Below are 25,242 nucleotides of genomic sequence, written 5' to 3'. Positions count from 1 at the left end.
CCGAACAGAGCAGAAACCTGGAGAGCTGCAGAGGGTTCCTGGAGCATAGTGCCCATGGGTGCACTCATGTGAACAATCAGAGGCCAGGAAGAATCACTAGAAAGAGTTCCAGGGAACTGTACCCATTGTTCACACAGAGCGACAGAGTTTGTTTGTTCCCAGTCACACTCCAGTGCATTCATGGTATACTGGGTACAGTGCACAGAAAGAAAGACCTTGCCTTAGTAATGGGGAATAATAATTAAGCCCTTAACAGAGCACTGCTCCATACCTACTTACCAAATCATAAAGGCAACAATCAAAAGATCAAGCTGTTTCCAAGTATTTAACTGCATCTCAGAACAAAGTTCAAGATGATTTACAGGAATACAAAAATATCCACAGTCAGGAGCAGTGGCATACCCCAGTAGTCCCAGATACTGGAGAGGCTGGTGCAAGAGAATCGCTTAAGCCCAGGGTTTTGAGGCCATCACAGACAACATAGCAAGACCTTACCTCAAAAGAAAAAAATAAAAAGAAGAAGAAGTTGTTGGAGAGCTAATGTTATTTAATTCCAAGAAGAATTTTAAAACTACAATAATCTAGGCTGGGGGTGTAACTCTGGTAGAGTGCACGACTATAACGCACCAAGGCCCTACCTTCAATCCCAGTATCAAATATAAAATACTGGGGCTGGGGATGTGACTCAAGTGGTAACGCGCTCGCCTGGCATGCGTGCGGCCCAGGTTCGATCCTCAGCACCACATACAGACAAAGATGTTGTGTCCGCCAAATACTAAAAAATAAATATTAAAATTCTCTCTCTCTCTCCCTCTTTCTCACTCTCTCACTCTTTCTTTAAAAAAAATAAAAAATAAATAAAAAATAAAAAACAAAAAAAGAATGGTAGAATAATCAAAAGTATGTTGTTGGCAAAAAGGAAGACAACTTGATCATTAGAACAGAATATAGGGCTGGGGATGTGGCTCAAGCGGTAGCGCGCTCGCCTGGCATTTGTGCGGCCCGGGTTCGATCCTCAGCACCACATACAGACAAGGATGTTGTGTCCGCCAAATACTAAAAAATAAATATTAAAATTCTCTCTCACTCTCTCTCTAAAAAAAAAAAAATAGAACAGAATATAAATTCAGAATAAACCAACACATATATGATCGGCTGATTTAACAAAGACAAAAGCAACCAAAAACAGAACATGGATTTGTAGCACACCCCACATATAAAAATTGACTAAAAAATGAATAACTTATATCTAAGTTATAAAACTTCTAGAAGAAACTATAGGAAAAGACTAAATGCTGCCAGTTGCTGTAGCATATACCCATAATCCCAGCAACTAAGAAGCCTATTACAGAAGGATCAAAGCCAATAAGGTCCTAAGCAACTTAGCAAGACCCTGTCTCAAAATTAATTTAAAAAAAGGTCTGGGATGTGGTTTAGTGGTTAAGCACCCCTAGGTTCAATCCCCAGTACAACTGAATGTGAAAGTAAAACTGACATAGTTTCTGGAAAGCTCTTTGGGAACACGTATTAAAAATCTTTAAAAATTCTACATGCCAGCCAGTGTGGTGGTACATGGCAATACTTATATTTTAATATAAATATTTTATATTTTTCCTATGTCCAAATACTAAGTAATCGAAAATAATTCTATAATGATAAACTCTATTTAAACTTGTAAATAATGTTTTAATAAATTATCAATATAAGAAACACAGAACATCATATTATAGGATATAACTTTTTTCCAAGTTTTATCCAGTTGGAAAACCAAAGGTCAAAAAATTTAAAGTCTATCATGGACAACACTGGAAACAAGAATCAGCTGTGGGGTACAGAATTACCAATACATTTCCTACGGCCATTTGCTGCAGTACCTTTCCTTCTGGGAATCTCTTACTAACAAGATTCATCATTCTAAAAACTTCCCACAGGCTAAGGACATAGCTCAGTTGGTATAGTGTTGCCTTGCATGCACAAGGCCCTAGGTTTAATCTAAAAAAAAAAAAAAAAAAAAAGAATTCTCATAATCCTGTCATCTTTTCCTGTCCTGATTAGAGTTACTTACATGACAAAGAAATTTAATAATTATCAAGTTTTTTTTAAAGAAACTTTTCAGGGCTGGAGGTACAGTTCATGGGTAGAGCATTTGCTTATTAGCAGATATGAGGCCCTGGGTTAGATCCCCAGAACAAGCCCCTGCCCATCCGCACTCTACAAAAAAAAAAAAAAACAACTTTTCAAAAAAGGAAAAACATGAAGAAAGAAAAAAAAATCCCCAACTGTGCAGAGTAGTAAGTAACCTGAAAACCATGTAAACAAAAGAAGATATGAATTTGCTGCTGAAACTACGAAAACCCAACAGTCACCATACTAAACCTTAGTGACAAAAAAATACACAAAAACAGGAAATAAAGTCTTTTACTTTATGTTACCTCTAAGTTTGTCTCTCTAATACATTACCTTAAATAATTTTTCTACCAGGATGAAATTAATTTCTGTCAGGAATCAGAGTTACAACCACATGAATTATCACCGTTGTTTTTTGTTTTGTTTTTGTTTTTTGTTTCTGAGATGAGGTTTAAATAAGCTGCCCAGCCAGGCTGGCCTAGCCCTGGGATTTTCCGGCCTCTGGTGCATGCCATCACTCCCAGCAAATCACCACTACTCTCAAATGTAAAGCAACTTTGGCTGGTCAGCTATTTTTTTAATTTTGCTACAAAGACTCACAAATTTCCAAAATATAATTATGAAAGCTGGGCATGGTGGCGCATGCCTGAATTCCAATGACTAAGGAAGCTGAGGCAGGAGGACCACAAGGTCAAGGGCAGCCCAGGCAACTTAGCAAGATCTTTTCTCAAAATAAAATATGGACTGGTGTTGGGACTGGGGCTGTAGCTCAGTGGTAGAGCACTTGCTAGAATGTGTGAGGCACTGGGTTCGATCTTTAGCACCACATAAAAGCCAGCCCTAAGCAACCTAAAAGAGTCCCAGTCTCAAAATAAAGTAGAAAAAGGGCTGGGGGGGCTGGGGATGTGGCTCAAGCGGTAGCGTGCTCGCCTGGCATGCGTGCGGCCCAGGTTCGATCCTCAGCACCACATACAAAGATGTTGTGTCTGCCGAAAACTGAAAAATAAATATTGAAATTCTCTCTCTCTCTAAAAAAAAACAACTTGCAGCTGACTGGCACCTGATCCCCCAACCTAAAGGGTCAGCTGCAGGTTTAAAAAAAAAAAAAAGAAAGACCAGAGTATACACAGCAAACATTGAATTTCAATTAATAGCACATAACTAAAACCAAAGGAAATGTTCGTGTATTGTTAGAAAATGCACATGTATTAATGATTCCAGAATACTATTAGTAAGTAACTTTTATAAAATAAAGATTTGTGACTGTTCTCTAGCACAGAACAGCTATGATTCTATACAACTGAAGACCCCTAAATGGCTGCCAGGAAAAATGAACAAACAAGCAAGGCCCTCTTGGACGAAGCAAAATTTTGTTCATTGCTCATGAAAATAATGAAAGAATATCCCTTTTACATCTTGGACACACAAAAGGACAGTAACCAGAAAAAACGAAAGGACACCTGAACCCTAAGGCCCAGAATTTGTGCTTATGCCACAGATGCCTGAGGTCTCACCTCACCTCAGCAACAGGACTGGCCTTTCCTCCTTTTAAAGTACTTTCTCTATTTTCATCTGCAAGAAGAGTCTCCCATAGGGGTTGGAGGTAGAGCTCATACTTACCATGTGTGAAGGTCTGGATTCAATCCCTAACACAGCCACAAAGCAAAACAAAAATCTTCCATCTATGCTATCATATTCCTATTCTTACCAAAATCTGTCGTGAAACAATTCTTTTCACTCTTTTATAAAATGCACAAGCAACTGGGGCAGTCATACTTGTGAATGACCATTTCCTATTATCAATTTTCAAGTCTCTGACAAGAGTCAGGTATGCTTCCTGTGTGGGTTTTTTGTTTTGATTTTTCCAAGTATTAGGAATTTAACCCAAGGAAGCTTGCTCTACCAATGAGCTACATGCCTTGTCTTTTGTATTTTTTATTTTGAGACAGGGGCTTACCAAGTTGCAGAGGCTGGCCTTGAACTTGCTATCCTCCTGCCTCAGCCTTCTGAGCTGCTAGGGTTACAGGTGGGCAACACCAAGCCCATCTCTTCCTGTATACTTCAACTATTCACCTCCACCACAGCACTTACCATACGCTGTAGTAGCACAGCCTGTACCATGCCCACAGTTTTTCTGAGGGCAGGGACAGCATTTTGGTCACTGCTAACATCCCCAGCATCCAGTACAGGCACATGCCATTCACAGTGAGATGCTCAGTAAATTGCAAACTGAATAGAATAAGGAATAAGATGTTGAGATGAATACAACCCATAAAAAAATTGGATTTGAGATTTCCAGGCTCCAGTTCTAGAACGTCAACCGCCTGAAATACCATTATAAACAAGGCGTATTAAACACAGCAATAATAATCCTTGTGTGGCACCATACCATCACCAAGCATATTCCCACCACACTGGATGTCTGGATTTTCCTTCCATTTGGAGGGACAGGAAAGCTTAACACTAGCTCCCAGCCTCCCATGCTCCCTAAGCTGTGGAGAGCACCTGGCATGAGGGGTACTGCGAGGCTGAGGCTGAGCCCACCTTCCAGAGGCTCTTCACTCTTAATCACTAACCGAGCAAAGTGGAAAAGTGTGGGCTAATGTGCAGAGACATTCATTCTCCAAGCTCCTAGGAGTCAAGAATGGGCAAGGGGTGGCATCATTCTGATAACTTCTAAAGCCTTGAACCAAGATTCCAGGTGACCATTTTCCAACTTCCTGGGTGTGAGAAACTATTGAAAAAGCATGACCTTAATGAAGGTCCAGAGCAGGGCTTCAGAGCAACAGGCTTTGGGTATGGGTTGGTTCTCCTAATCCTCTAGGAGTCTATTTAGATCCATTCCTTCAACCTTTCTATCATCTGATAAGCACTTAATTTCTAGTAATAAATTAAATCGATTGGTTTCCATGTCATTCACTGACTCTGACTGATTTAAAATTAGCTACCATTTTCTATGTCTTAGGATTTGCCACAAGCCCTTTAATCATTTAATCCCTACGATAACTCTCAAGATAAGAGGGTAATAAGGCAAAAAGTACTAGCGGGTGCCTTGTAAGCATAAAGAAACTAAGGCCCAAAAATCTGTGCCACAGTGCCAAACTGTACAAACACAAAAGAAGGTACAGGAACATTTCTCTTCTCCAAAATAAATTTTTATTCATTCATTCATTTATGTATTTATTGGGGAGTTATCAGGGACTGAACCCAGAGCCACTCTACCACTGAGTTGCATCCTCAGCCCCTTTTTATTTTTTGAGACAGGGTCTCATTAAATTGCTGAGTCTGACCTCAAACATACAATTCTCCTACCTTGACCTCCCGAATTGCTTTAATTACAGGTATGCTGATCAGCTTCCAAAATAAATTTTAAAGAGATAAATTAAAACATACAAAGCTGGGGCTGGGGCTGGGGCTCAGTGGTAGCACACTTGTCTGGCATGTATGAGACACTGGGTTCAATTCTCAGCACCACGTATAAATAAATTTAAAAAGATCTATCAACAACTAAAATATTTTAAAAAAAAAATACAAAGCAAAAATCAAAAGATAGGACACTAGTCCCACTAGGTAACTCTGGGCCAAGGACTCAGCTGGGGCTGAGTGGCAGAACATGAGCTTAGCATGTACATAGCCTAGGCTCGAAACCCCAGCCCCAAGTACCAAGAAAGAAACTAACTCTGAGCATGGTGGTGCACACCTGTAATCCCAGCATCTCAGGAGGCTGAGGCAGGAGGATCACGATTTCAAAGCCACACTCAGCAAAAGTGAGGTGTTAAGCAACTCAGTGAGACTCAATCTCTAAATAAAATACAAAATAGGGCTGAGGATGTGGTTCAGTAGTTAAGCACCCCTGGGTTCAATCCCCAGTGCCAAAAAAGAAAAAAGGACTTACAAAAGAAAGGTACATATAAGTTGTAGGTGAAGTAGATGGACACAATACCTTTATTTTAATAATTTTTTATTTTTATGTGGTGCCAGAGATTGAACCCAGTGCCTCATGCATGATAGGCAAGCACTCTACCACTGAGCCACAACCCTAGCCCAGCAAAAGAAAGTTTTTTATGTTAATAGTGTGATAGAAAATAGATTTTATGCCAACACCAACCGCATGGTAGTAGCAGCCCAGACAGGACCAAGAAGGGATGTCAATTTAGGGTTAAAAGATGAGCAAAGGCCCCTCCATTTTTCCCATGTCCCCCCCCACCCCCCCACACCCACCCCCTCCACCCCCCACGCCCCTGGGTTGAATCCTCAATATCAAAATAAATAAATAAAACCATTTGTATAAGATAAATAATGTACAATATTGTGATTTTTTTTCATTTTTTTGATGAATGACAAAGCATTACATTGCAAAACCTAAAGCAGATGATCAAAGGCTCTCAAATATGTGCAATCTTAAAAGTATTTACTAGAAAACACAAGATACAAATGAATCTGACCTTTTTTGTGGGGGAAGTTATCTCCTTATGAATAAGAGAATCTAGCTGTCAAGTCCCATATAAATTTCTATTAAGACTTTATTAAAATTTATAGATTTGGTGATAACTCAAATATAGACATTATTGGCCACAGAAATTTATAATATTGAGCAATCTTTTCAAGAACTGGTTTCTGATTTTGTTTGTTTTGAAAGACTAGGATTTTACCCAAGGCCTTGGGTATGCTAGGTAAGCTCTCTACTACTGAGGTATATCCCCATACCCAATATTATTATTATTTTTTTGAACCACAAACCTAGGGGTGCTTAACTAATGAGCCAGACCTTTTTATTTTTATTTTGAGACGGGGTCTCACTAAGTTGCTTGGGGCCTTACTAAGTTGCTGAGGCTTGGCTTTGAACTTATGATCCTCCTGCCTCAGCCTCCCAAGTCACTAGGATTACAGGAGTGTGCCACTATGCCTGGTTCAGTTCTTACTTTTTGATGTTTATTAAGGTTTTCTTTGGGCTTCATTTATGAACAAACGTTACCAGTAACTATTAATAGTGTTACTGATAAGAATTTATTCAATCACATTGAATTTACTGGAATTCTTTCTGGCCATTTTATTTTAGGTTTTGTTTTCCCCAGAAACCAACAGTGCTTCCTTCAAGTGAAAAGGTTCAAGTTCTTGACCTAAGAGGAGGGGGAAAAAAATCATATGCTAAATTTCCTAAGATCTATGATACAATAAAATATTTTTAATAGCTAGGTGTCCTGGCATGTTCCTATAGTCACAGCCATTTGGAGGTCAAGGCAGGAGGATCACTTGAGCTCAAGAGTTCAAGGCCAGCTTAAGCAACACAGTGAGACTCTTTGTCTCAGAAAATAGGGGCGGGGGTCGTAGCTGTGCTTGCCTAGCACTGCGAGGCCCTGGGTTCAATCCTCAGCACCAAATAAAAATAAATAAATAAAACAAAGGTATTGTGTCCAACTACAGCTAAAAAATAAATATCTTAAAAAAAAAAAGACTCTTGTCTCAGAAAATAAATAATAAAATATCTTGAGACCACATCCACATAACTTTTATTATATTGTAAAAGTTATTTTTTTTTAGAGAGAGTGAGAGTGAGAGAAAGAGAGAGAATTTTTTTTTTAATATTTATTTTTTAGTTTTCGGCGGACACAACATCTTTGTTTGTATGTGATGCTAAGGATCGAACCCGGGCCACACACATGCCAGGCGAGCACGCTACCGCTTGAGCCACATCCCCAGCCCTGTTAAAGTTATTTTTAATTATTTTATTAATCTCCTATTGTGCCTAATTTATATATTAAACTTTACCATGGGTATGGATGCATATGAAAAAACAGCAATATATAGGATTCAATAGGACCTATAGTTTCAGGCATTCAGTGACAGTTGTAGAACACATTCCCCAAGGATAAGGGAGGTCACTACTGCGGAACTGCAGTACTGCTAGTGATTTTATGAAACATGTAAGCATAAGTTCATTACATGCGCCACTAGTCATGTCCCTGAATTTACACATTGAAATGCAGGACACAGTATTCTATTCTTTTACTATTTTTGTTTGCTTTTTGCATTTCTATTAGAGAATAACACTGAGTTCTGGGGACTTTTTAACATTATATATAAAAGTTTTACTATCGATGATTTTTAATTTTGTTTTTGTTTTTTTGGTGGTGCTGGGGAAGGAGGTGGAACACTACCAATGAAATTTACTCCACATTATTAAAGAGAGTATTTTTCCTGACATGGGCTCACTGTGGCTAAAAATCATTTATAAGAAAAATATTCAGTGAAGCAACAGCGCAAGATTTCATCAGTTTAGTTACTGTCAAAATAAAGATGAGGTTTAAAAATTAGTAATATCTTATTAAGTACTTTAATAGGCAGTCAAAAGCTTAAATTTTTTAAAAAACTGATATTGAAAAAATGTAAACACAGATAGGCACAGGGGTGCCCACCTATAATTCCAGTGACCTGGGAGACTGAGGTAGGAGGATCACAAGTTTAAAACCAGCCTCAGCAACTTACCAAGACCCTGTCTCAAATAAAGAATAAAAAAGGGCTGGGGATGTAGCTCAATGTTAAAGTGCCCCTAGATTCCATCCCCAGCACCAAAATAATAGAAACAAGAAAACTATTATGATCTTATTTCAGCTAATTATAGCTGAGTTACAGATCACCCCAAAACATAGTGGCACAAAACAACAGCTAATTTTTTTGGTTCACAGGTTCAGGGTGAGGAATTCAGGCAGCGCACAGCACCCAAGTCTTATCTTGGTTCCACAATGACTGGGGTCTAAAGAGGAAGACTCATAAGGCTGGGGCCAAATTACTTGGTGACTCCTTCAGTCACCTCTGGCCCTGGACTCAGTAAAAACTGTCAACCCTGGCACAGACACACAGCCTCTCCATGCATTTTACTTTTTGCAGTTGCCCAGGCTGGCTTCAAGTTTGTGGTCACCCTACCTCAGCCTCCTGAGCAGTTGGCATTACAGATATACACCATTACACCTGGCCCAGCTAGTAATTCTCAATCACAGACATGAACCTCAAAATAAATTCCCAGTAGGACATGGTAACACACCTATAATACCAGCTATCTGGAAGACTGAGGAAGGAGGCCAGCATGGGCAATTTAGCAAGACCCTGTCTCAAAAATTAAAAAAAAAAAAGGGCTAGGAATAGGGGCTAGAGCTGTGGCTCAGTGGTAGTGTACTTGCCTGGCATGTGTGAGCCACTGGGTTCAATTCTCAGCACCAATATAAATAAATTAAAAAAAAAAAAAAGATCTATCAACAACAACAAAAAAAAATTTTTTTTTTCTAAAAAGAGCTATGAATAGAGCTCAGTAGTAAAGAGTAGAGCACCCTTCAGTTCAATCTGTATTGAAAAAAAAAAGTATCTGGGTCTTATATATGAATGACCTAAATTGTTCAATAAATAATTTGAAGACTGGGATGTAGCTCAGGGGTAGTGTACTTGCCTAGCATGAGCAAATTACTGGGTTCCAACCCCAGTAGCATATAGGTATCAACACATATATGTTTTGTATGTGTGTATGTGTGTATATGTTTTTTGTTTGTGTTTTCAAATATTGTAAGGTGAGCATGTACTACCAGTTACTCAGAAGGCTGAAGTGGGAGGATCACTTGAACCCAGGAATTCAAGGTCAGCCTGGGCAAGATAGCAAGGGAGAGAGAAAATAAAGAACAATTCATATCACAACATTTTATATACAAAACAAAAATAAATTGGCTAGGTGTAGGGTACCCATGATTAATCCCAGCAACTCGGAAGGATAATACAAGAATATGCCAAGTTTAAGGCAGCCTGGGCAATGTAACAAGACCCTACTTTAAACTTTTTTAAAAAGATGGGGGCGGGGGGGGGGCTGTGCTAGGGCAAAGCTCAATGGCAGAGCATTTCCTATGTACAAGGGTTTGGATTCAATCCTCAGAACCACAAAAGAGAAAGAAAACATAAACTAGCCAAGCAATGTAGCACACACCTGTAATCTCAGCTACTGGGGAGAATAACAGTAGGGAGGATTTCAAGTTCAAGGCCAGCCTGAGCAACTTAGCAAGATCCAGTCTCAAAATAAAAGAAAAAAAACTGGGAGTATAGTTCAGTGGTAAAGAACTTGCCCAGCATTTAAGAAGCCCCAAGTTCCATCCCCACCCCAGTACTGAAAACTAAAAAAAAAAAAAAAAGGAAAGAAAAACTAAAACCACTGCCACCCAAAAAATTACTTCTGTTGAAACTACAAGGAAAACAAATGAAGTAAAAAGCTTCAGATAACAGAAAGCTATCACGAAAAAACATAAGACTTAAACAGTTTTTTAGTCTAAGAGAAGATAATTAACTTACTAGCATGCTTGTCCGCAAGCATTATGAGAGTGTTGGATATATCTCGTCGTCTATAAAAGCACACTACCTTTGCTTCCACGTTGCCACTTGCAGTCTAAGAAATAGAAATAAGAAAAATTAAAAAGTTACCTGGGGGTTAATGGTACACTTCAGTGATATGGCATGTGCTCAGCCAGATGTGGTGGTGTACACATGCAATACCAGCAACTAAGGAGACTCAGGCAGGAGGATCACAATCTCAAGGCCAGCCTCAGCAATTTAGCAAGGCTCTAAGCAATTTAGCAAGACTGTAGCTCAAAATACAGAATAAACAGGGCACAGTGGCACATGCCTGTAATCCCAGCAGCTTGGGAAGCTGAGGCAAGACGATCACAAGTTCAAAGCCAGCTTCAGCAACTTACGAGGCCTAAGCAACTCAGTGAGACTCTAAGCACTGGGGATTAGCTCAGTGGCTAAGTGCCTCTGTGTCCAATCCTGGGTACCAAAAATTGTTTTAGAAAAATGGGTTGGGGATGTAGCATAGTAGTAAGTGCCTCAGGTTCAATCCCCAGTAGCAGGAAAAAAAGAATTTAAAAAACTATGTGCTTAGAATTCATAAGGTCCTGGATTTGTTTCCCAGGATTGAAAAAAACAAAAAGTTACCAAACTGTCAAATAGTTTATAAAACAAAACTAGATTCAGCACAATTGTAAGATCATTCTCATCAACACTATGCCAAACACAACTACAGGATAACCAAGGAGCTAAAAAGTTTAAAGAAAGGTTAGATGTGGTGGTACATGCCTATAATCCCAGCTACTCAGGAGGCCTGGCAGGAGGATCACAAGTTCAAGGCCAGTCTAGGAAAATTAACTAGACCTTGTCTCAAAATAAAAATATAAAAAGGCAAGAGGGGATGACTCAATGGTAGAGGGCTTGTCTCACACATGCAAGGCCCAGGGTTCAACTCCCTGTGTGTGTGGGAGGGTGATCAAATGAGGATGAGGAATATAATACTTATTCAGGTTCTCCATGTAACCGTGATGTCAAATATATAATACCTCACCAGCAACAATTCCACTAATATGATTAAATTACTTCAATGATTAAAGCAAGACATTGTTAACTCTGAATAGCCTTAAGAAGTTAATCCCCGCCAAACTTTAAAACCACATAATTTATTTGTAACATGTAAACCTATCTCCTCCAAACTGATTCCCAGAAAGTAAAGGCCAAGTCTAAAATCAAAAGCCCTCCCCTAAAAGCTCATGCTGAACTGGTGGTGAAGCTCTGTAAGGGGGAGTAATCATCATGCACAGTGGATTACGTGACGTGGAAATGCATCCTTCCAGCCCGAGGGAGTCTACAAGTACATCACAGTCAATATTCTCAGCACTACTTAGTTTACCTTCACACATGAAAGTATAAAAACCTTGAATTATGAGCACTGAAGCTCTTATTTCTTTTTGACTACAGTCTAAGATACAATCGATATTTGGTTAGGCTATAATTTACTGCAGCTGAGGCCGACTCCTATACTCTTATTCTCTACGAATTCTGAGAGCTTTAAAGAAGGTTAATCCTTCATTACAAAGTTCCATGGAAAAATACATAGATTACAATAAACTGCCATTGTAATTTCCAATTTCTAACAAATTTGAGAACATGCTTTCTGAATTTCTCTGGACTTACAGATGTATACTCAAATATAAAGAAATAAGAATATCTATGTGCCACAGTAAATGTCCCAATTTTATGAAGTACAGCAGCAGTATTTTAGAGAAATAGTACTGCAGAAATATTGCCCCTTAAAACTGAAATTGTATTAAATTCCTAACCAAAATGTTTCTATATTTCACAGTATTGTGATCAAATGCATCCTCCAGAAATAATGATCCAGCAATCTGCTAAATGAGCAGGCAAATATTGCCGTGTAAATAAAATCTATCTGTGACTTCGGCTATAAGCTTTTTATCAGTTTTTCTCTCATTAGTGACTTCATCCAACAGGGATATTCTGAAATGATAATTTTATCTAAACCTGCTTGAAAGATGGGATGTAGTTCAATAAATATTCTCAGGACTAAAGATGTAGACAGAATACATGCTTAGCACGTGTTGAGACCCCAGGCTCAATCACCAAAAAAGGTAAATAAATAACACACACACACACACACACACACACACACACACACACACCCTAGAGCTCTCTTCTGAAGCTTCAGTATTTAGAATACTGGACCACAGCCCAGTGTCAGTCCACAACTGTTACTGGGGTATAATAAAACTATTACAGGGGGTGGGAAGCGGTGGAGCATGCAACTCAGCAGGCTGAGGCAGGAGGATTGTGAGTTCAAGGCCAGCCTCAGAAACCTAGCAAGGCCCTCAGCAATGTAGTGGGATACTGTCTCAAAAATAAAAAATATAGGGATGGGTATATAGCTCAGTTGTTAAGAGTGCTTGCATTGCATGCACAAGGCCCTAGGTTCAATCCTCAGCACCATTAAAAAAAAAAAAAAAAAAAAAGATAAATAAATAAAAATAAAAACTATAAAAAGGGCTGGGGATGTGGCTCAGTGGTAAAGTCCCCTGGGTTCAATTCCTAATGCACATGTACACACATACAAATACAAAGAAATCAAAGTATTCTGCAAATAGTAAAGCTATGTACAAACATTAACATCACACATTTGAGAAATTCACTAATTCAACAAATATTTAGTGAATGACTTCAACTATGTGCCAACCATTATTCTAAGGCACTTAAAATTCACTACACACTCTAGTTTGGAAAGATAAGCAATGGAAACAAAGACAAGTGTGTATAGACGTGTATGTGTACACATTTAGGGGTGAGGAAGTTTACCAGAAACTGAACCAGTGCCTCAGGCAAGCTAAATAAGCACTCTTCCACTGAAAAACCCTAGCCCTGAATTGAGTATATTTGAAGATGGTAAATGACACCCACTTGAACTCTGAATCTTTTTTCTGTGTATGTTGTGTGGTAGGGTTTGAACCCAGGGGGTGCTTTTCCACTGAGCTACATCCCCAGTACTTTCTAATTTGAGACAAGGCCTTACTGCATTGCTGAGGCTAGCCTTGAACTTGAGATCCTCAACTTCCTCAGTCACTAGATTACAGGTGTGCACCACCATACCCGGCTGGTGAATAATTTAGAATTGCCTCAGTTCTTACACCAATACCATAAAAAGGAAGCATGCAACTCAGGAGGCTGAGGCAGGAGGATTGTGAGTTCAAGGCCAGCCTCAGAAACCTAGCAAGGCCCTCAGCAATGTAGTGGGATACTGTCTCAAAAATAAAAAATATAGGGATGGGTATATAGCTCAGTTGTTAAGAGTGCTTGCATTGCAGCAAACTGGGGGTCTTAAAGTTCTTTAAACAAGAAATAACTTACTAGGCCAAACCTGTCTTCCTGGGACTCAGAACCAAACCAGTCTCCAGATGGGTTTTTTTTTTCCCCTCCTGGTCTTTCAGTACTAGGGACTAACCCAAGGCCTTGTGCAGGCTGGGAAAGTGCTTTACCACATTCCCAGCCTCCAGATGGCATTTTTGAAGAAAGGTATTAGCCAAATATAATCCAAAAAGATTCTTTTTTTTTTTTTTAAGAGAGAGAAAGAATTTTATTATTTATTTTTTAGTCTTTGGCGGACACAACATCTTTGTTTGTATGTGGTGCTAAGGATCGAACCCGGGCCGCGTGCATGCCAGGCGAACGCGCTACCGCTTGAGCCACATCCCCAGCCCCAAAAGATTCTAACACTATGAATTCTCATAAGCCACACAAATGGGCCTCAAAATGGTCTGGAGAAAACCAGAGAATCAATAGAAAATCTGTTCTCTGCATAGTTAGAACGGCTTTCCAGTGCCTCCACTGCAAAAGCTCATCTACTGAAACAATCACAATGCTTCTTAACATCTGGAATCAAGGACAAACCTTAAAATTTTATTTTACATGGGCCATAGTATAAAAGCTACTTTGTATTTTCAAAACTGTATTCTTGCTAGTCTAGTCTAAGATTTTACACATTCCCTTCACTATTTTCCAACTTGCTCATTCTAAAGCTGGAAGAGAGAAATATGAATTAACTAAAAAGGGAGAAACAAATGACTCTAAATATAAAAAGGGACTGAGTTATGGAAGCAACCTGCTTTTCAAGGCTCTAAGCAATTGGAAGAAATCTGCCAACTTTGTGTCTGTGTGGTATTGGGGATTGGATCCACTGACCTACATCCCTAATCCTTTTTTTTTTTTTTTTTTAATTTTGAGACAAGGGTCTGGCTAGAATTACCCAGGCTGGCTCAGAACTTTTGATCCTCCTGCCTCAGCCTGCAGAGTACCTGGGATTACAGGTGTGCATCACAGAAGAATCCTGCATAACTCTCTAATCTGAAATCTCTACTTCAAGAGAGTCTAGGACCTCTTATGCCCTTTATCCAATTACCCTTCAGTGGAAAACACATAGTTTTTAATATTAGAATCAAGAACATTCAGTCTATACCTTGTTAAGTTCTTCTATTCTTCTGATTAGGTATGGGTTGCTGGAAGAATTCTCAAAGTAGACATAATCTGTAATTAAAAGAAGTTACAGAATTTAATCTTTTCAATATAAAGCTCACATTTGGCAATGTACCACTTATTAAGTTAGTAAGAACTTAATCCATTCACTGGTAATGCAACCTTAATAGTCTCTCTCTTGTGTGCACTCTTCATATCTTATTTTCCTGGCATTTTCATTTCAATTCATGTTTCAGCAAGTTCTCCCTGACTTTTGTCCTACAGTGTCATTTCTCCAATAAACTAAGACACCTCTCCTCATCACTGAGTAGTGAGGGCTTGCCAAATATGTCCTGTGTACACAGCTTCCACATCTTTTCCCTCCAATCCAATTTGCTCTGGAGTATGCTCCTCATATAAAATTGTTGACCTCAGACAAATTCAGAGCAAGGAAAAAAAGCTTAACAGCCCAACCTACATTTTAATCACTAACTCTGAAAGGAAAAAAAAAAAAAAAAAATCACGTGAGCTGAAGCAGGTAAGAAACACATTGACAAACTTTTCTAAAGCTCTACTTGGGAAGATTACCAAGGAAAGGAGAGGGCCATTCAGAGGCAGAGCCTTTTGGGGATGCTATTGGAATCTTTTCATCCTTTTACCATATTTAATTCAGATCCATTTAGACTGTGGATTATAAAGAAGTCATTGCAGGTTTTCAACAAAGAGGACAAAAATTTTCTAGTGTGGCTTCTCCTCTCATCTAGTAGGCTCACAGAAAACTTCCCACTGTGTGTTTATTCGAGGCTGGAATGAACTATTACTGTCTACCTTAGCGGCTCTTACCGTCTCTCCTCTACAAAGTGGCCTCATTTAGCCAGGCCATTCCCACCACCATCCATCAGGAGCTCGGCTAATGAGCACAGAAGAGCAAGTCTCACACACAAGCACGCCACTTATCTGAATTATTATTTTACCAGGAAAGAGGGAGGAGGGCGTCGTGAGCAGGGAGAAAGTTTGTTTGACCTTATTTCTCTCTTCTGCAGAAGGCTGGGAAGGCAGGCAGCAGAGGAAAAGTCCAGGCTGCGCTCAACGCCCCTCTCTGCCTGAGGCTCCCTGGCCCCCCGACACCCCACTCTTCGGGGGTCTGGTCAAGAAACAAGGTGGGGGGGGGGTGATGTGCAGAGCCCTGGCCCTGCAGACAGGCCTGTCCACCTAAGCCCTGGCAGGGCCCCCCTCGCGCCCAGCCCCACTCCCACTGAAGGGGGTAGTGGGGGAGGGGAGGTCCCCGTGCTCCCCAGCCCCCAGTGCCTAGAAGCCAGGCGGGGAAAGGGCCACCCGGGTAGGGGGCTCGACGGGCCCTGCTCCATGGGGTTTCACCGAGGTGGGGGAAGTCCGATTCATGCCTCCAAGCGGAGGCCTGGCCCTTGGGGCCCGGGGAGCGCTGCGGCGGCCCGTGGACCGCGGCCCGTGCGGCCCCCGGGGGGAGGGGAGGTGGGGGCGGGGAGCCCCGACCCCTGAGGGCCCCGGCGCCCCCCGCCCCTGCGCCCCGCGCTCCGGCGCCCGAGGCTCCCGGAGGTTAGCTGCGCTCAGCCGGACCCCCCCCACTCCCTCAGCCGGCTCCCAGATGGGCCGGGTCGGGCCGAGCCTTCCTACCTCCGACCCGGTACATGTTGGCCGCCATGTCCGCCCGCCCGCCCGCGGAGCCCGAGCAGAGCCCCGCCCGCCGCCGCCGCCGCTGCCGCCGCCTCAGCCTCGACCGCCGCCGCCGCCTCCTCGCCGCCTCGCCGCGGGGGGAGGGGAGGGAGGGGACGGAGGGAGGGGAAGTGAGGGGAGGGGACGCCGAGGGGTGGGGGCTGGTGCCCGCCCCCAGCGCCGGGCCGCCGAAGCCTAGTGGGCCGCGCCGGGGGAGGCCGGAGAGGCCCGAGCGCCGCGGGGCCCGCGGGAATTGGGGTGGGGAGAGGCAGCGGAGGCTGGGGGTCTGGCTGGAAGCCGAGGACCCCCGGGCCGGGGTGCTGGCCAAGGCAGAAGCCTCGCTCGCAGACGCGGGCCGGGGGCTGTTGGAGAACGGCCACGGGACCTGAGCTCGGCCTCTCCGGGCGCCTTCTGGCCCACTTTGAGTACTCGGCCACCTGCCTCCCCGAGACAGGTTCTCCTTCTCTGACCCTGGGGAACCCCACTGTGTGAGACCTCAAGCGCCTGAGCGCCAGTCTAGGCGCAAACACTTGGATGCAAATAAGTGCAGCAGCAGGGCGCCTACCTCGTGGTGAGGTTTCTGTGATGACTTACAGCCCGCAGGCTTTGGGACAGGAAGACCCCTGTGTTTGCAGCTTTCCGCTGTCTGACCCACACGGGGACAGGGCTAGAAAAACGACTCCCTTCTAAGGACCCCCCCTGAGTGCACTGGGCTGAACAGAGCACTGCATGGTTCCCCTCCATGCTGGGCTGCACTGAACCAACTCCCCACACCCTGAGGCCCTGCCTCCAGACAAGGCCAGCACGTGCTTGGATGGGAAATTAGGCCTCCAGGAGCAAGCAGGGAGAGGGGGTTCCTTTGTCTACTGGGAAACTTGGCCCTACAGTGCACCTTCACACACACCCCAAAGGAGAAGATATTGTCAATCATCTTGCTATTAGATGGACAATTAGCTGGTTAAGTGCCTAAAGCTTTTAACTGGTTATTTTCTGCCTGGTTATTCTCCCCTGGGTGTGGTGGCACATGCCTGTAATCCCAGCAACCAGGAAGGCTGAGGCAGGAGGATGCAAAGTAGACTCCAGCCTCAGCAATTTAGCCAAGACGCTCTCTTAAAATAAAGAAGGGCTGACTGACATGTAGATCAGTGGTAAAGCACCCCTGGGTTCAATCCCTAGTTGGGGGGGGAGGCGGGGAGGGGGGCTATTCCCAGACATGGATGCATAGTAAACATGAAGATGATGGCTGGCTGTTGTGATTTGTTTGGATTGTCTGGTGACATAGCCTTGTGCTTCTGACTCTGGGTTTGAAACAGCAGGGTAAGAGAGCTGCCCAAAAGGGAAGATTGTGTTTTGGTTGCCTCTCATGATGGTCCCTTACCACAAGTATTGAGGTGAAAAAAATAAGAAATAGTGCAGCACCTTTGCTTGAATTACATGGACTGTGACCTGTTTCCTCATCTGTAAATTGGGACACTCACTCCACTTCACAGGTGTGCTAGGAATCCGTTGTGATGATATCTGAAAATGTTTTGTAAGTCAGAAAGCATAAAGTACTATGCAAATAGCAGGTGTTTGTAGCTTTCTTTTTAACCCCAGAAAGCCTCCGATTCCTAAGGATTTTATGCAATGTGTCAAAGGGCCTGTGTCAGCTCTTCTGACCCAGAGAAGAAATATTCTCTTATGCACACTGTATAGCTTTGTTCATCATTATATAGATAGATAGTTAGATAGATAGATAGATAGATTTTTTTTTTTTAAGTATGGGGGATTGAACCCAGGGAAACTCTACCACTGAGCTTTACCCCCCCCAACCTGTTTGATTTTTTATTTTGAGACAGGGTATACAGGGTCTCACTAAATTGCTGAGGCTAGCTGGCCACCTGAGTCACTGGGATTGCAGGCCTGTGCCGCCACACCCAGCCACCATACTTCTTTGACTGGAGATCCCAGCAAAAACATATTGTGACATATCTGACATCACTCCATTTCTGAGTTGCCACACACATAGGCTGAATGATTCACCTGAAGTTATACACTAAACTCGAAGCAGTCCTAAGTTTATAGTCCAGCCCTTCCCTCTGACCTAGAATACTCTCAACCACAAAGTCTTTCCCCTAGTGAAAAAGCTACCTGGAAACTATAAAATACAAAAACAAACAAAAAAACCCGAAACCTATAGGAACTTTCCCATTATTTTTTAAATAAACAAGCAGTTTGTCCTCCCTCAAAATATTTTGTTTTTCTTAGCTCTTCGCCTGCCTGTCTAATTTCCCATCTTTGCAATCCTTACCAGGTGTTTGTGGTCACTATACTAACCACAATAAATGTGTCAAAGGTGCCAAGAAAACTCCTCACATCCACATTCAACCCTTTCCCTTAGGAACAGCCTAATACCCTGTTAAATACCAGAAATACCCCCATTAAAGGCTTCAGAAACTTGCAGGGAGAACAGAAGGGAATGATGGTGGGTGGCATGACTGGACCTACTTTTGCTTCTTCCCCTAGATTCTGTAGGGTTTTGTTTATTACAGTACTAGGGATTGAACCCCAAGGACACTCTGCCACTGAGCTGTGTTCCCAGCCCTTTTTTAATATCTTGAGACAAGGTTTCACTAAATTGCCAAACTGGCCTTGAATTTGCTGTCCTCCTGCCTCTGCCTGGGATTACAGGTGTGTGCCACTGTGCCAGTAAAGCTCAATATCTTAAAGAATAAATGTAAATGACTAAATCCCTCTGAGCCTCAAAACTATGCACATCATGACTAGTAAGGAATAGCTGCCTCAAAGGCTTGTGAATCTTAAAGTGTTTGGCACATATTGACAACTTCATATTTGTTAGGTCCCTCCTCTTTATTCCAGCCATCCCCATTCACCACCAAGGAAGAGCTGTCTCTCCGACCATGCCAGAAGTCTCAGGGCAAATCTAACCCCCCCCCATGGGTAAAATTTCCCTGAAGTGCTCTTAGGATTAAATAAGCATGAGAGCCAGGAGCAGTGCCCCACACCTATAATCCCAGGGACTACATTCAAGAGACTAGGGTAGGAGGATCACAAGTTTGAAGCCAGCCTGAGTAATTCAGTGAGACCCTGTCTCAAAAAGGCTAGGATTTGACCCAGTTATCCCACTCTTCCATATATACTCAACGGACTTAAAATCAGCATAACTGAGGCATCCTCATCAATGTTTAAAGCAGCTCAGTTCACAATAGCTAAACTATGGAACCAGCCTAGGTGTCCTTCAAAGGATGAATGGATAAAGAAAATGTGGTATATATACACAATGGAATATTACACAGCCATAAAGAAGAATAAAATTATGTTATGTGCTGGCAAATGAATGGAACTGGAGACTATTGTGCTAAGTGAACTAAGCCAGTCCCCCAAATCCAAAAGCCAAATGTTCTCTCTGATTTGTGAATGCTAGCATAAAATATCAGGGGGTGGGTAGTGGATTCAAGTACTTTGGATTAGATAAAGGGGAATGAAGGGAAGGGAGGGAATGGGAAAGAGAGTAGATGAATCAGAGATTACTTTCCTAGGATCATGTATGAATAAATGGCCAGTGTAACTTCACATCATGTACAATCACAAAAATGGGAAACTATACTCCATCTATGTATAATATGTCAAAATACATTCCACTGTCATATAGAACTTAAAAAATTAAAAATAAAAAGGTTAGGGCTAGAGATGTCAGTGGCAGAGTACTTGCCTAGCATGCTCAAATCCCATGGTTCAATCCCTAGCACCACAAAAAAAAAATGGGGGTGAGGGGGCGCTTGGATGTAGCTCAGTAGTGAGCATCCCTGGTTCTGATCCCCAGTTCCAGGGCGTGGGGAGAAGCATGTGAAAGAGATTATTTGAAGGCCCCAAACATCCCCCTCTGTCAGTCTGTAATATCCTACCACTTAACTGAAAACAGTGGGTGCTGAGGAAAGTCATAGGGAAGACAGAGTTGGTTTTCTTCTCCGTTTAGCAATGAAGATTTTTAGACATGCAAAATAAATAAGAGGGTACTGGCCACAATCTGGGAGTTTTGTAACCCTGAACCCAAGAATGGAGCCTGGGAGACTAGAAAGAAATTAATCTGAAGCCAGAGGCCAGATTTGGATGCAGGACTGTATCTTGTTGTTTGTGTTTTCTGGGCAGTTTGTTTCTCTTCTCCCTCTCATTAACTTATGTCTTAGAAAACTTTTTTTTGGAAAACGCCGCCAGTCTGCTCAGATATTCTATGGAGGCCCAGGGTTTTAAAGGTGGACAAATGAATCCTAGCAGAAAGGAAGGCATGTGACAGCAAGAAGCAAACAAAAGAGCCCCAGAGGGAAAGAAAACCCAGCGTAGGGTGTTGTCTAGCTTTTCTAGTTGAGGAGCTTCTGCTTCCTTGGATCTCCTGGGCTAAAGACATGAAATCCAGGACTAACCCCAGGAAGTCCTGGTTTGGGGAAGTATATATTTTAGGACACCTTAGTTCTCATGCCCTCAAAGAGGAACTCACTCAGCCATTTGATTACATCCATAAGGAGATTCCTTCTCTAGTGACAATGCTATTTCCCCTTCCATGTAGCAGGAAAAGGACTGGAAGTTACAATGGAGACAAGGATGAGCCCCTGATGGCCAGCCTATACACTCAGCATGGTGTATAGACTGACCCTAGTGTTCACCCCACCCCCATTTTTTTGTTTGTTTTGTTTTCTTTTTGTATTGGGGTCCTTTACCACTGAGCCACATCCCCAGCCCTTTTTATTTTGAGACAGGTTCTCACTAAGTTGTTAGGGCTGGCCTTGAACTTGGGATCCTCCTGCCTCAGCCTTCCAAGTTGCTGACATTATAGGCATGTGCTGTTGCCCCCAGCGAGGTTTTTTTTAATTATTATTATTATTTTATTTTGTTGAGTTTTATGTTTGTTTGTTTGTTTGTTTGTGGTGCTGGGGATTGAACCCAGGGCCTTATGCATGCAAAGCAAGCACTCTACTTGTTGAGGTTTTTTAAAAGATTTTTTAAAATTATTTTTGCCTATCGTGGCTTTGAATGAAAGATGGCTGTGCAGTATAGGATGTGGGGGTTCAAGAAACGAATCCTAAGGGGCAATCACAGGGAATGATCCCAAAGATGAGTCAGGCTATAGAACAGAGAATGAATCAGAGAGAGGGGAGAAGAGTGGCAGCCATGGCTGGGATTGGTGACTTTGGAGAGCATGGAGTTGAAGCATGGTGTATAGGCTGGTGTGTGACTGGAAGGACAGACCCAGGCAGAGACTGGAGAGTGGTGAGTTGCAGGAGGTGGATAGAGATGAGGCTCATAGTTGGACAGACGGTGTTTGAGGCACCTTTGGAAACATCCACGTAGATGTTTGCTTTCTTAAAAAGTTGGATGAACAAGCCTGGAACTCAGGAGAGAGATCTGAGCTGGAAATACTGTCTTCTGTGTCACCATCAGCCCACAGCCCAGCCTGTCTGGTCAGAAGATTGAGCCAAACCCTTGCTCTAGGGCAAGAAGCAGGTTTCCGGAGTCCTTAGGTTTGAACAGAAACAGGTTTAACAGGTTGGGGATCTCAGTCCAGGTCCAAATGTGCAATCAGGCAGGGCAAGGGCAGATCCACACAGCACTGCCCAAGGCAGAGAGAGGGTGAGGCCAAAGAGGAATGCCCTCTCACTAGGGCTGACCACCCACCTCACTGGGGCCAGCAAAGAAAACTCTAGAAAGTGTTGACTAAGTTCTGCCTCAACCCTGAATCCTTCCCCCCAGCCCTGAAAAGTAGCTATGGAGGGGAAAGGAGGGAGGGGGGAAGGAAGGGACAAGGCCTAAAATGTAAATGTGATGCATTTCTGTCTCACGCTCTCCCCTCTGAGATGGTAGAGTGGGCCCAATGGTGTCACGCCCTTCCCCCATAATGCTACACTGCCAGGAAACTTAAGTTTGACCTTATTTGGAAAAAGGGTGTTTGCTGATGTGATTAAGTTAAAGATCTCAAGATAAGTTCATCTTGCGTTAGGATGGGTCCTAAATGCAATGGCAAATGTTCTCAAGAACACAGAAGAAAAATAGACACCAGTAAGAGAAGGCCTTGTGAAAGAAGGGGTAGACACAGGAGTTAGGCGACCTGAACCAGGGAATGACAAGGATTGCCAGCAACCACGGGATCCGAGGGACCCAGCCTTGCTCACGTCTTGATTTCAGACTTCTGGCCTGTGGAACTGTGAGGGGATACATTTCTGTTGTTTAAAGCTATCCAGTTTGTGGTAATTTGTTACAGCAGCTATGGGGAACTAATACAGATGGTATCTACCACTCTCAGGATTTGTGTATTTTTTTTTCTCCTTTTGTTTTTGCGGGTTGAACCCAGGGGCACTCTATCCCTAACCCTTTTTCTTCTTTTATTGTAAGACAGAGTCTTGCTAAGTTACCCAGACTGGCTCAGCCTCCTGAGGTGTGTGCCACTGTGCTTCACCGTGATATATATATGGGGATTGAACTCAGGGGCACTCGACCACTACGCCACATCCCCTGTGCTATTGTGTATTTTATTTAGAGACAGGGTCTCACTGAGTTGCTTAGTGCCTCGACTTTACTGAGGCTGGCTCTGAACTCTGGGATCCTTCTGCCTCAGCCTCCTGAGCCGCTGGGATTACAGGTGTATGCCACTGTGTCCCGCTCCAAGATATATTTTTAAATCAGAGCCAATGGCCTTTCCTAAAGGACTGGATATATATTGGGCTGGGGATGTGGCTCAAGCGGTAGCGCGCTCGGCTGGCATGCATGCGGCCCGGGTTCGATCCTCAGCACCACATACAAACAAAGATGTTGTGTCCGCCAAGAATTAAAAAATAAATATTAAAAAAAAAAAAAAGGACTGGATATAATGGATGAGAAGGCAAAACAAATGCATGTTAGCACTTCCAGGTGCCATAGACATCTGTTTGGGGGTATTAAATAGACACGGCCAATAGGCACTGGGTCTGGGCTCTGAAGCTCATCGGAGAGGCCTAAGGGAGAGACAATAATCTGGGAGCCATTGTTACATACAGGGTGCAGGAAGCCAGGGCCTGGGGAGAGCTCCTTGGAGAGGGTGTAGGCGGGAAGGAGTACAGAGGGCTGGGCTCTGGGTTGAGCCAACGCTGAGAGCAGAGGCTGATTCTGTATTCTGGCTACAGGGGAACTGATGACAATGCCAAGCTCTGCCCCCCAGCGTCCTGAGTTCATGAGTGTGGAGTGGCCCTCAGTTTTAGGTGAAAAATAAAAATCCTCAGGTGATTCTAACGTGCAGCTAAGACTGAGAACTCCACGTGATCAGGAAGACGAGAGCCCAAAAGGAGGGGTAGAGAAAAAAAGCCGAGAGGACCAGGTCCCAGGAGCCAAGTGAAAAAAGGGGCAGGGGGTCCTACTGTGACAAACAAGAAAAGTGGACCCCTGGATTCGTTAAGGTGGTATTACCAGAGACCAATTCCCCTGCTATCTTTCCTTTGGTGTCCCCAGCTGTCTGCCCTATGACCTCCAGCCCTTTTTGCTTTTTGAGACAGAGCCTCCCTAATTTGCCCAGGTTGGCCTCAAATTTATGCTCTTTCTGCCTCAGCCTCCTGAGTAGCTGGGATTATAGGGATGCAATGCCATCCACAGAAGGATTTCTGTGGTTCTTAATTCTCCGGATCCTGTGCAGTTCAACATGAATTGGTAGAGTCCCCTGACTTAAGGACAAGGAAGGGGATTCATGTATCCCCTGTAACCCCACTGCCCTCCACGAGACTGAGGGATGGAGACTAAATTTGTTCCTTTCATCAGCTCTTTTTATCTTTATCTATAGGCTTGTAGCAGCTGCCCTTTCTACAAGAGAAAGAGGAAAGTTTACTCGCACTCTTGATTTCAAAAAGAACCGAAAATGTTGAAGAGCTCAAAGCTAAACTTTGAACTCCTAGATAAATAAATCATTGTTTGTTTCCTTTTATCTCTGCAAAGTTTTGGAGAGGGTGGGGGGGAATTACAGAGCTGCCCCAAGAGGCTGTTTTTACAAAGCCAGGGGAGGACCATATCATTAGTGGTAACTAACGTGATGTTTCACATTTAATTGCCCAGATCAGAGCAGCCAGGAGCCAGCTCCAAAGACGAAGAGCCTGGAGGCAGCCTAACCTTTCTGAGGTTTTGGCAAAGGATGTCCAGGACCTGTCCAGCCAAATGCCAGCATTGTTCCTTTCTGTAAGAGAAACACGTCCTCCTCTGGAAGCCCTGACTTTCTCCCCACTAAAGCTTTTAGGATAACAGGGTGAAATCTGGACTGTGTTCTTAGTATGAAGGGTAGAGCCCATATCAGGGTCTACAATTCTGGTGGTATGGAGAGAAAATTCCAGAAATTTCACAGAGTCCTGGCTTCCTCTGCCTTTGAACTCAGCGACCTCCTTGAATCTGGTGTCCTCTTCCTTTGCCCCACACCCACCGGAGGAGACTAAATCAGGCCTTTTCTAAGTGACCCTGAATCTCCCCATCAGGTTTGAACACTAAGACCTTGCTCAAGTTCCTCGCCACTCCCACTTCCCCCACCAAGAACTCCTCCCTCACCTCCTCCTCCCTCAAAGGCCACTCAGGTCCGGGCTGGGGTGGGGATGGCTTGCTCGC

The 25,242-nt window shown here is 43.1% G+C and overlaps 1 protein-coding gene across 4 annotated transcripts in view; it reads right to left on the bottom strand.

Annotated features, from left to right (window-relative positions):
- The window catches only part of Mta3 (metastasis associated 1 family member 3), a 136,555-nt gene extending 119,906 nt beyond the window's left edge, over positions 1-16,649 (bottom strand). For all 4 annotated transcript variants that reach the window (XR_013088591.1, XR_013088592.1, XM_076832912.1 and 1 more), the window contains exons 1-3: positions 16,600-16,649; positions 14,951-15,018; positions 10,453-10,546 (exon numbers count right to left, since the gene is read on the bottom strand). Coding sequence is in view for 2 of the 4 variants with exons in the window: in XM_076832912.1 (XP_076689027.1) it covers positions 10,453-10,546; positions 14,951-15,018; positions 16,600-16,627 (190 nt within the window). In the remaining 2 variants the exon portion in view is untranslated. The remainder of the gene's footprint in view (positions 1-10,452; positions 10,547-14,950; positions 15,019-16,599) is intronic.
- Between the last annotated feature and the right edge of the window lie 8,593 nt (positions 16,650-25,242).

Source organism: Callospermophilus lateralis, chromosome 14 (assembly GCF_048772815.1).
Source record: "Callospermophilus lateralis isolate mCalLat2 chromosome 14, mCalLat2.hap1, whole genome shotgun sequence".
Taxonomy (NCBI): Eukaryota; Metazoa; Chordata; class Mammalia; order Rodentia; family Sciuridae; genus Callospermophilus; species Callospermophilus lateralis.
The sequence above is the reverse complement of the archived record's forward strand: the minus strand, read 5'-3'. Positions and strand labels throughout refer to the sequence as shown.